Here is a 12,661-nt window from a genome sequence, read left to right on the forward strand (position 1 = left end):
TATCCACAAGGGCTATTGGGGTTAATGCTCTCCTCCACCCCTACCCCCACCCCATGCTGGTTGTTTGGGAGCACAATAGTAACTTGGGCTAAGGTAAGCTCTCTCCCACACCAATCAGGTCAGACGAGAAGGAATTGCCACTCTGTGACTCAGTCACAATTCTTCCTGTGGTTGTGCAGCCTACGTGTAACGCCTCATACAGGATTAGACCTCAGGGCATAAGTTAGAATTATATTGTCAGCAGTGTGTTTGCAAAGTAGTTACTGTATATTGTCTGAGGAATCCAAAAGTGTCATATTAGAGAATTCCAACAAATAGTAAGCCTGCTGCACCAGACATAGCACAGGCAATGGCAAAGACAACAGAGGTTTTATCCAACTGCTCCACTGACACATTTCAGCTCAGGTTTAATAATACAATGTGTTATCTGTCAAGGAGAAAGAAATGAGTCATATCGTTTGGTGGCATTTGAGTCTGTAAAGGTCACAAACGTCAGATCGGTCAAGTCATTTTGGTGCTTCTATGACCGTCCCTTTTTTGTGCTATTGGCTTGTGTTCATTAGTAGTGAAATTGAAAATGACACTCTACCAAGATATGTAAAAATCTTGCCCAGCCTTAATAAAGCAGCAAATGCCATGGCAGGCTGAGAACAGTTCTCTGCACATACAAAGGAAAATAGGTCTAAAAGGGGAATTTGGTGCAGTCCTAACAATAGTTATTATGGCTCTACATTGGCTATGTTGGACTAGCATATTTAATAATTTAACACATTTGGAAGGAAAAAAGGAGCTGTCCTGGAACTTCAAAAGACAAGAAAGATCTGATTTTTATGTTAAAACATATATTTTTGCCAGTATGTTACAATAATAATAATAATAATAATAATAAGATATCTTTCAAGAAGCTGTGTAAATGCATGTTCAGCCCCTATAGAATTTGTGATACGATTCTGTATCTGGGGCAGTGGGGGAGTGGGGAGGAGGAGGGGAGAAATCTTCAGCTAAAATTAATGTTACAGGGCCTACTGTAAACTCCACCAATTTACACCATCTGACCTATTGCACATTTTTGTCTTCATTCACTAAACTTCTAAACACTAGAACAAAACATTTTACAAATAAAGGCCACACCCACCTATACTTTGTCCCATTAAGACAGGATTTGGCCTACAATTTAAAGGGAAAGAGATAATTTCTTGAGAGATAAAAAAATGTAACAGATTCCCTGTGTACTGAAGTCTTAAACAGGAGTCTTCCCCCTCCAAATCAACTCCAAAAATCATTGTGAATAAATGTTAAAATGATTTAACAAGTAGTAATAATAATAGTGTGCTTTTCATCCTAGGATCTTAAAACAATGTACACCTCACAGCAGGCCTCTGAGGTGGCAAGTGTTCTTAAAATACCCCATTAGAGCTTGATAACTGGAGACAAATAGTGTTCTCTGATTTTGGATGATCTAGGTTTTAAGTGTCCAACCCACAGGCCTAATTTTCAGAGGTACTGAACACCAGCAGCTCCCATTAAATGTAATATGCTCAGCCTCTCTTAAAATCAGGCCCAAAGTGTCTCAGGCTGGACTCCCAAAAGCACTGGAAGCACCCACAATTAATAAACACTTTTGAAAATTTGTGCCTTAGTGACTTGCCCAGGGAACACTGCAAATCAGTGGCAGAGTTAAGAATAGAATTCAGTAGTAAGGAATGTGCTGAATGTAAGCACAGAACTCCAGAACCCCTGATATCAGAGTAGGAAGATGGGGTTCATTTAGCCCCCCATCTGCCCTTCTCACAGGTGCCTTCCTGCTAAATCCCCTACAACTATCCCCTCATCCTAGATCCGAGGGCACCCACACATTACAATAAATGTTTTCAGGAGGCCACAGGGTCCTGCTCCCCATCCCTATACCCTCCCTTTGTGGCTGGTGATGCTCTCTATCCTCTTGGTTTTCAAAAGTGTTGAGAATGATTTAGGAGAAAGGCCTTGTACAGGTCACTGCTGCTCAATCCATATAGTGCATCTGGGAGTGCAGAGACCTGATAATCCCCTAGCATGTTAACTAGGAAACCTTAGGAAGATAACAAGTGTATAGCTGATAAAGCTCTCAGGGTTTTCCTCACTATTGCATTAAGAATTATGAGGCATCTTTGTTGTCTGTTAATAAAGTATTTATTTTGTTAACGTTGCTATTGGGGAGTGGAAGAAAGCGTATCCCTAGGAGGTCCACCCTTGTTGGAGGAAACAGCTATCTGCCATCGGGAAGACCCTTGTTAGGGCTGAGGGGGCTGTTGCCTCAGGAAGATAATCTCTCTGAAAACACCTAGTTGCAGGGGGTGGCTGTGGATTTCTCCTGGAAGTATGAGTTCTGAACCACCCAAGTGAACCAATACCTGCTGCTTAACCCCACTTGACATGGCTCACCCAAAATGAACCCTGCAAAATTTACACGCTGATGAGTTCTGACTCTCAGTGCCAAGCACCAATCACTATATTTATGGGTCATCATATGGACCCACGGGAAGGAGGCCCTTGAAGAATTCCACCTGGATTTCAACAATTTCCACCCCACCATCAACCTCCACCTGGACTAGTCCACACAAGAGATCTACTTCCTGGACACTACAGTGCAAATAAGTGATGGTCACATAACCACCACCCTATACCGGAAACCTACTGACTGCTATTCTTACCTACATGCCTCCAGCTTCCATCCAGGACACATCACATGATCCATTGTCTACAGCCAAGCCCTAAGATACAACCGCATTTGATCCAATCCCTCAGACAGGTACAAATACCTACAAGATCTCTATCAAGCATTCTTACAACTACAATACCGACCTGGAGAAGTGAGGAAACAGGTTGACAGAGCAAGACAGGTACAGAGAAGTCATCTACTACAGGACAGGCCCAACAAGGAAAATAACAGAACACCACTGGCCATCACGTACAGCCCCCAGCTAAAACCTCTCCAGTGCATCATCAACTATCTACAACCTATCCTGGAGGACGATCCCCCACTCTCACAGGCCTTGGGAGGCAGGCCAATCCTCCGTTACAGACAGCCCCCCAACCTGAAGCAAATACTCACCAGCAACTACACACCACACCACAGAAACACTAACCCAGGAATCAATCCCTGTAACAAACCCTGTTGCCTTCTCTGTCCCCGTATCCACTCTAGCAACACCATCATAGGACCCAACCACATCAGCCACACCATCAGGGGCTCATTCACCTGCACATTTACTAATGTGATATATGCCATCATGTGCCAGCAATGTGCCTCTGCCATGTACATTGGCCAAACCAGACAGTCTCTGCATAAAAGGACAAATGGACACAAATCAGACATCAGGAATGGTAACATACAAAAGCCAGTAGGAGAACACTTCAGTCTTCCTGGACACTCAATAACAGATTTAAAAGTAGCCATTCTTCAACAAAATAACTTCAAAAACAGACTTCAAAGAGAAACTGCAGAGCTACAATTCATTTGCAAACTTAACACCATCAATTTGGGCTTGAATAGGGACTGGCTGGCCCACTACAAAAGCAATTTTCCCTCTCTTGGTATTGACACCGCCTCATCAATTATTGGGAGTGGACCACATCCACCCTGACTGAATTGGCCTTCAACATTCGTTCTCCACTTGTAAGGTAACTCCCTTCTCTTCATGTGCCAATATATATTTATGCCTGTATCTGTAATTTTCACTCCATGCATCTGAAGAAGTGGGGTTTTTTACCCACGAAAGCTAATGCCCAAAGAAATCGGTTAGTCTTTAAGGTGCCACTGGACTCCTTGTTGTTTTTGTACATTTACACAATGGATCGAACAATGGATAAAGGCCATGAGATAAGGGGGACCCATTCCACTCCTGAAATGATATCAAAGGAATGTCTGTGAATAGCATGATAACTTTAATTTCTTGATCACCTTTGGTTTATTTTATTACATAAAGATTAAAGATTGCTGACTCAGTGTTGCTAGTTTTAGAGCCAAATTCAGCTCTGTGTTACTTCATTGACTTCAGTAGGGTTTCACAAGTGTAAATCAGGGCTCAGTTTGGCACTTATTTTGTCCTGATGAATTTAAGTGTTAGATGATATACAAAAGAGTATATCAGTAGGTACAGTATATTCCAAGGGAAGGGACTTATACAGTATATATTGTGACAAAGTTTCTCCTCTGCCTTGGTGGGTTCTGCGCTTTCTGGCTGATTTGCTCACCTTAGAGATTCACGGCAGCCCTCAGTTTGCCATTTACTCAGCTAACCTCATCACTGGCCAGCATGGGGGAAATGGAGAACAATCTCTGCAGTCTCTGTTGTCCCACCTAGTGGGTCGGGGACAGGCCAGATCCCTTTCCAAGTTAGACCTTCCCTTCTGGTGTGTCTCACAGACCAGGTCAACTCCTCCTGTGTCAGATAGGGAGTTGGGGCGGGGGGGAACCTCTACACTGGGTTCCAGCCCAGGGCCCTGTGGATAGCAGCTGTCTAAAACGTCTCCTGTATCAGCTGCCTGACAGCTACAACTCCCTGGGTTACTTGCCCATGGCCTCCCCCGAGCACCTTATTTATCCTCGCCGCAGGATCTTCCTCCTGAAGCCTGATAACGCTTGTACTCCTCGGTCCTCCAGCACCACACCTTCTCACTCCCTGCTCCTTGTGCATGCCCCACTAACTGATGGGAGGTCCTTTTTAAACCAGGTGTCCTGATTAGCCTGCTTGCCATAATTGATTCTAGTAAGTTCTTAATTGGCTTCAGGTGTCTTAATTAGCTTGCCTGTCTTAATTGATTCTAGCAGGTTCCTGATTGCTCTAGGGCAGCCCCTGCTCTGGTCACTCAGGGAACGGAAAACTATTCATCCAGTGGCCAGTACATTTGCGTTCTACCCGACTCCTGCCCCCAACTGGTCTGGGTCTGTCACAATATATACATTATATTCCAAGACTTATATTTTCTAATTGAAAAGTATATTAGAATCGAAATTCAGTCCTGCCAAATTCCTTTTAAAAATGGCCACAAAACAAAATTTAAAGGTGTAGCAACCCGAAGAACATTACTGTTTAATATTTAGAAAAAATGTTTTGATTGTTGGAGTCAAGTTCTTCTTTTCATTGTTAAACCATCTTAAATTCAAGCAGGCTGCAAACGAGTATAAAGACTGTAACCTTTGAGCCCTCAAACAGCTGGTGTCTCAAGTGATTTCTCAGCATTCTGGTGGGACAGCAGCAAGCAGGAGACTCAGAAAAGCTTATTTTAAGTAAAAACTTTATTTTTCATTACAATTCACAGTTTATACATGGCAAGAAGAGCTTCTCACCACGTGGACATTCAGAACACTGTGCTGGGAGAGGCAGGGGTCTTTTTCTTTTAAAAGAGCATGGCCTGGTACTAATTCATGGAACTTTCCTTAATTTAAAAGCTTACTCTCTGTAAATGTTAATTGACTGATATTTACACTGATAGCATTGATTAATCAGAGAACAAGATTAAGCATCCAGAACATTAACATTCATATTTTGTATGTTATCTAATGGTCAGAAATGCTACAAATTTGTCATTTTCATCATGGCCAATCAACAAAGTCTAATTTTTCTTTAATTTGCACAGAGCCTAAATTATTCCCTTAGGGCTTGTTATATTCATTTTATGTACAGCCAGCTTACAATAGACTAAAATATGAAAAAATTTTAAAAAGACAAAATTATCCATTCCTTGTTTTTATCCTGCATTCCTTCTGAGTCTCACACACAACTATAAACAAAACAACAGATATAGAATTAAAGTCAATGCTTTTCTTTAAAACCAATACAGAAACCCCATGGATTGGCTTCAGATCTGCATATCATCAGCCTGTCCTATCTGAACAATCATTGGCATTCAGATTGTGCTATTTATCAGCTTTCCTTCATGTCTGTATTTGTATTCAGAGAAGTCTGTATTTTATATGTAGAAAGTCACAGTGATACCAGTTTCAATTGCATTCCCACATCAGTCATAGTTCCGGTGTAGGCAACCAATGTACAGTGTGACATTCAGGAAAGCACTCCAATAGGATCCAGTAGGAGCCTGGTGTGACTTGGCTTAAATAAAAAGTTTAAAATTCTTTTCAGAGAGTAACTTTCTGGCAGCAGATTTATGATTATTAGAAATTGCTGTGGTATTTTTCTGTAATGTTTTAATGAGTATGGTTATTAGAATGCACCAATTAAAAACATTTCCACATTGTATTAACTTCTACTTCCTCTTGTGATCTAGCAAATAATTTAATTACACATAACTGGAGATTTTTGGTAATCTGACACATGGGATAACATTGCTAAACAATTCTTGAAAAATAAAACCCAAAATGGATCCATAAATTCTACAGGTCTGGTTCTAATATAGTGTGAGCTTGCATCACCTGGATGAGAGTAAAATAAATATTTTCAGGGGACATTTTTGCAACTCTTGTAACTGCCGTGCCTTTAAAGCTAGATTTAGGAGTGTCCTTTGATGTCTGTTGATTTTTGGCATCCATTCTCAATGCTGGTATCTTCACTAAAGACACCTTTAAAACATCATCATTTCAGGCAAGATGAAAGCTCAAATGAAATACATTACTCATGCAAAAAACAAACAAACAAACACAAACCATGTAAGAGTTATAGAGGTTCTGTTTCTTCAAAAGATAAGGCACTGACAAAAATTTCTTAGGTAAAAGGCTGCATAAGAATTTCTTGCCATTTACAAATGTGTTGTAGTCCATAAATGGTCCATTCCTAGGCTCAGTAAGGTAGACCCTGAAAATGTAAGGACTGATCCCTCAAAGCTACATTGTTAACATAAACAAATATAATTCATTATTTAGGCCATATGGCACATTAGGAGAAATGAACAACAGTCTGAGCACAAAAAGGCATTGGACGTTGCTTGCTCCAGCATCTATCAACAACAGAAATTCCATTCATCTTGTGTCTGAAGAGATATGATGGTGACACTGAATCCCTATCGTGGTGGTTTCTGTTGAACTCATGCACATGTATAAAATGTTACTAGCATCAATCATGGATAGGAAAAAAAAAGAAGTATATGGCTAGTTTAAGCCAAAAGCTTCTCCAAGGATCGGCATCCAAAGTCAGCACTACTTAATGTTTTCAATCACAGCAATATCTTCCGCTGCACAGTGAGGAGTCAAACCATTCATATAAATGCTGTCTGTCTTTGTTAGAGCAGGCAAGATGTCCTTCTCGCTGCAGAGGTGGTTGACTGACAGGGTTCTCTTGCAAGGGGTCAGATCTTGACTGTGGTTGACAGCGAGCTCTGCAGAGAGCTTCCTTTTGATGGAGGTAGCCCGTTGAAACTTGTCATAAATCTCCACACTTAGACGCCTGCGGGTTTCTTTGAACTCTGCCGTGACATTGGCTGTCCATTCGGCAGCGTGAGCTCTGAACTCTCCCACCTGCAACACACACAATGAAAGAGAAGGGGAGAGAAACACAACATGACTAGACACTTCAAGGATGGTTTATATTCAGGACCCCAGAATGAATAGAGAACAAAACTGTTGCCCATTGGCACAACTCTTTTTTGGTTCAGGTTTACCTTTTGTTAAAAAAAAAGCCTAGTTTCATAGAGTTATATTCTTTCGTCCAAAAGGAAGACATATTAATACAACAAGAGCTAAGAATGACATTAAACACAACAACAACAAAAATCTATACAATGAAAAATGTACAAGCTGATTTATATGGAATCAATAAGGGGAAGTTTCCTTTAAAAATGAGGTCCTGACAGTTGAGAACAACCCAGCTGGCCGGGGGGGTGTTGAATTCCCAGAAATCCAGACTGTGTTATGTATTGTTACCAGGGGAGATGTACAGGGTTATTTATGGACACACTTACTGTCTGCGTAAAGATCTCTGTGAAGCTTGCCACAGGATTTTCTAAATATAGATGGAAAGGGCTTTTTAAAGAAAAATGGCAGCTGCTTGTATTCTATTTTTAGCGCATGTTCAAAACAAGGATTAATGTAAGTGACAGTTTTAGTCAAGTCAGCAATATGCTTTACTTTTTCTTTCCATTTCAACTAAGTCTGTTATTTCAAATAGAGAAAGGAATAGGATTACAATGTGGGACTCGAGGGCTGTCACTAATTATCCTGAAATGAAACCATGTCCACTAGTCAGAGAGCAGAGATGTTGTGGAGTCTCACAGCTCTATGATTCTATTGCCATTATGAAAATCCCTCCATTCTGATTGGCTACGGGAGGTGTTCTGATTTGCATAATGACTGCTATTTCTCAATTAGGAAATATGCAGATCCCTGCACTATGACTGGTTCCTGCTCTCAGCACTCCAAATGCATTTGCCAGGAACCAACACAGGGGCTTATCCACTCTCAGTGAAGACAGCAGTCTTTCAACCATGTTTCTCCTCAACTTTACACTCCGCTTAGCTTTCAGTATCAGCAGGCCTGAAGAACATGTGTGCGCACACACATGCATATGGGTGTGGGCAGGGGGTAGGGAGAGTCCAAAATTACCCTTTACCTCCCAGTGCCCAAAATGTTCAGCCTTTTGACCACTTGAAATAGGAAAGGCACTCTTTTTTGGAGAGGGGGTAAATGGAGCAAAGAAAAAGATAAGAGGATGGAGAGAAGTAAGGGAGATGGAAAGTGGGGGTGGTGAAAAAGGAGAGAAAAGCTTTTAAATATACTGTTACAAAACTTATTTTTTTTAAGGGAGCTGTGTGGGGGTTAGGGTTTCTTGCTAAGTAGCAAAGGCCTGGGAGGTGCTGAGGTGTAGCAATGGGAGGAAATGGATAAGAGGAGGGAGAAAATGTTTTCATATAAGTACGTGGAGGGGGATTCCTCTAAATTTGGCAATAACCTTACACTGCGCTGATATGAACCTCAGCCTCTGACTTTATTTAACATTAACACACTGGCCTTTAACTGTACTTAGCCCAGGATACAGTTATTACACCAAGCAGAGAAAACCCTCCATTTACCATTTAAAATAAATGAAGAGGACTCCTTGGAATGATTAGGTTGTTTTTCAGGGTTTTGTGTTTTTTGTTTTTTCAATTAAACTCAGGAACAGATATTTTTGGAGGTTTTTTTTCCCTTAAGTCTCCACTTTTCAGACTGTTTTAATGGTAAGTTAGGCTCAGAAAGGAGATGGTAGAGTAGACTAATGTAAATCCAAAGCATAGCACATTAAAAGAATTAAACCACTTAAACAAATTACTCTAATTTGTAGTGCGGAGTCCCAGAATTTCAATCACTGGCAAACAAGCAGTGACAAGGTGAGCACATATTTGTTCACAAAAATCAAATGAAAATAAAGTCAGAGAAACAAGAGGCTTTGCCTTTAAAATGATTATGTACATTAGCTCTGGAAGGTGGCTACAGGGCTATGTATATTTTGCAGTGCCGCTGGAAACAGAAACACAATGGTGGTAAAAGTTATCAGCTCACGGAGGAATGATAAGGGGGTGTTTAATCCAGCTTTTCTTCTCATTGCACAAACAAAAAAGCCCCCAGATCCAAAGGTCATGTTATTAAATCTGTACATCATTCAACTTCAATAGAATTACACCAAAAATGAATGGGGCCTTGTCAAGGTTCCTCCCCCACTCTGAACTCTAGGGTACAGATGTGGGGACCTGCATGAAAAACCTCCTAAGCTTATCTTTACCAGCTTAGGTCAAAACTTCCCCAAGGTACAAAATATTACCCCCGTTATCCTTGGAATGGCCGCTACCACCACCAAACTAATACTGGTTACTGGGGAAGAGCTGTTTGGACGCGTCCTTCCCCCCAAAATACTTCCCAAAACCTTGCACCCCACTTCCTGGACAAGGTTTGGTAAAAAGCCTCACCAATTCGCCTAGGTGACTACAGACCCAGACCCTTGGATCTTAAGAACAATGAACAATCCTCCCAACACTTGCACTCCCCCTTTCCTGGGAAATGTTGGATAAAAAGCCTCACCAATTTGCATAGGTGACCACAGACCCAAACCCTTGGATCTGAGAACAATGAAAAAGCATTCAGTGTTTTACAAGAAGACTTTTAATAAAAAATAGAAGTAAATAGAAATAAAGAAATCCCCCCTGTAAAATCAGGATGGTAGATATCTTACAGGGTAATTAGATTCAAAAACATAGAGAACCCCTCTAGGCAAAACCTTAAGTTACAAAAAAGATACACAGACAGAAATAGTTATTCTATTCAGCACAATTCTTTTCTCAGCCATTTAAAGAAATCATAATCTAACACATACCTAGCTAGATTACTTACTAAAAGTTCTAAGGCTCCATTCCTGTTCTGTCCCTGGCCAAGACGACTACAGACAGACCCACAAACCCTTTGTTTCTCTCCCTCCTCCCAGCTTTTGAAAGTATCTTGTCTCCTCATTGGTCATTTTGGTCAGGTGCCAGCGAGGTTACCTTTAGCTTCTTAACCCTTTACAGGTGAGAGGAGCTTTCCCCTGGCCAGGAGGGATTTCAAAGGGGTTTACCCTTCCCTTTATATTTATGACAGGCCTAATATGTATATTTTTAAAACAAGGATTCTTTTCAGTTTTGCATAGCAGTTTACGCTAGCTGAATAATTAATCAGTATTCAAGCCGGGCTAAAAGTAACACTGACATATGTACTTCAGATTTTAGAACAATAAAGCTTGTGATACCTACAGATTTTATCTGTGCCAGTATTTTTCTTAATTGTAAACAAGTAATGAAAAAAAACCCACCAGAACAATGAGCTAGATCCTCCCCTACATTAGGGCAGCTTTCCCCTACTGAACTGGTGTAAAGCTATCCTAAGAACGGCTTTCCCAACGACTAGAAGATCCCCTTGAGAAGGGGAATCCTTAGATGGCACAGAAAAAGCGTATGGGTTGTGTTATGATAATTGGCTCTACAAAGTTACCCTAAGATCCATTGTAAAAAGTATGTGAAAGTTCATAAGATGTTACAATAACCACAAATAATAGGTCAGTTGTTTACAACGATGAATGTTACAATAGATGCAAGAAAACCACACAGAGAAACGATTAGTCCAATCCAAATGGCCTACTGATATAAATCAAGGACTGTGGTGAGATTATACTTGGTAAACAAGACAATGTGGGAACAAAGTTACCTGTGCCAAATTTGTCCTTACAGAAATGGATTTAATTGGTGGACAAAACAATGAGGATATATGCCAACAGCTTTAATCCTTTTGGGACAGTTCATCCCCTAATGTGCCAGCATTCAACACCTCTCAACTCTTCTAAAGGACTCACTTCCTGAGAGGAAGGCTGGCTGGCCTTGCTCGCCTTGCTCTTGTTTAAGGAACTTTGTCTTCCCATTTAAGAGCTGAAAGTCATTATATTATCTTGACATCCAGTCTGCAGCGAACAGCAGAGAGGATAACAGAGGGAGTTTGCCTGGGATCTGTCTGAGAGGAGGTATGCTAAGGGCTGCATTAGGGAGGCTGTGTTGGTGAGTATCTGAGTGTCTGTTGTGGGGACAGTTTGACTGTGTGCTTGACTGGTTGTTTGAAAAGTGTGAATTGGGAGTGCTTTGTTCCAGGTGAGCCTTGAGTGGGCCTGACTGTTATAAAAAGCCAGTCAGCTGAGTGGCGAACAGCAGAGAGGCTAACAGAGGGAGTTTGCCTGGGAGTTCGCCCGGGGAGAGCCCACTTAGGCTTACATCTTGCTGGCTTCTCCAATCAGTTTCTACAACTCCTGAGGAAGCTCGTAGAAGGAAGATAATATGGATGGGGAGCGTTCAGCTGTTGTGACCTGCACTGGATGTGCCATGTTAGTCTTTCTTCCACAGGACAGAAGCGACTTTGTCTGTACAAAGTGCAAGCTGGTCTCCATATTGGAAGAGAAGGTTCAAGGTCTGGAGAAACAAATATTGACCCTGCGTTGCATAACACAAAATCTTCAGTTTCTCAACAGACATCAGGATATGGTTCTACAGGCACAATGTTCTGAAGATTCAGAACAGGCTGTGCAGCGGGGACAGGAGGACAGTGAAGAAATTTGGCAGCATGTGACCTCCAGAAGAAGAAAGGGGAGCGTCCAGGTACCAGCAGCACAGATACAGGTAAGCAACCATTTTCGTGTTCTCTCCACAGGTACTAATGCGGAGAGTGGACTAGATAATACATCTGAGGGAAGGGAACAGAAGGAGACTCCGCCGATTGGAAGGCATGAAATGCACTGTCCTAGGGATGGCGGTTCCACGACCACCACTCTGAAGAGGAGGAGGCAGGTGGTGGTGGTCGGGGACTCTCTCCTCAGCGGGACTGAGTCATCTTCCGCCCCGACCGGGAAAACCAAGAAGTCTGCTGCTTGCCAGAAGCTAGGATTCATGATGTGACGGAGAGACTGCCGAGACTCATCAAGCCCTCGGATCGCTACCCCTTCCTTCTCCTCCATGTGGGCACCAATGATACTGCCAAGAATGACCTTGAGCGGATCACTGCAGACTATGTGGCTCTGGGAAGAAGGATAAAGGAGTTTGAGGCACAAGTGGTGTTTTCATCCATCCTCCCCGTAGAAGGAAAAGGCCTGGGTAGAGACCGTCGAATCGTGGAAGTCAACGAATGGCTATGCAGGTAGTGTCGGAGAGAAGGCTTTGGATTCTTTGACCATGGGATGGTGTTCCA

At 41.9% G+C, this 12,661-nt stretch overlaps 1 protein-coding gene across 1 annotated transcript in view; it reads right to left on the minus strand.

Annotated features, from left to right (window-relative positions):
• Window positions 1-5,292: 5,292 nt before the first annotated feature.
• Window positions 5,293-12,661, minus strand: part of KCNK2 (potassium two pore domain channel subfamily K member 2) — a 129,488-nt gene continuing 122,119 nt past the window's right edge. The window contains exon 7 of the mRNA XM_073335286.1: window positions 5,293-7,450. Within this exon, the coding sequence (XP_073191387.1) occupies window positions 7,133-7,450 (318 nt within the window). The 3' untranslated portion in view covers window positions 5,293-7,132. The remainder of the gene's footprint in view (window positions 7,451-12,661) is intronic.

This window comes from Lepidochelys kempii, chromosome 3 (assembly GCF_965140265.1).
Source record: "Lepidochelys kempii isolate rLepKem1 chromosome 3, rLepKem1.hap2, whole genome shotgun sequence".
Taxonomy (NCBI): Eukaryota; Metazoa; Chordata; order Testudines; family Cheloniidae; genus Lepidochelys; species Lepidochelys kempii.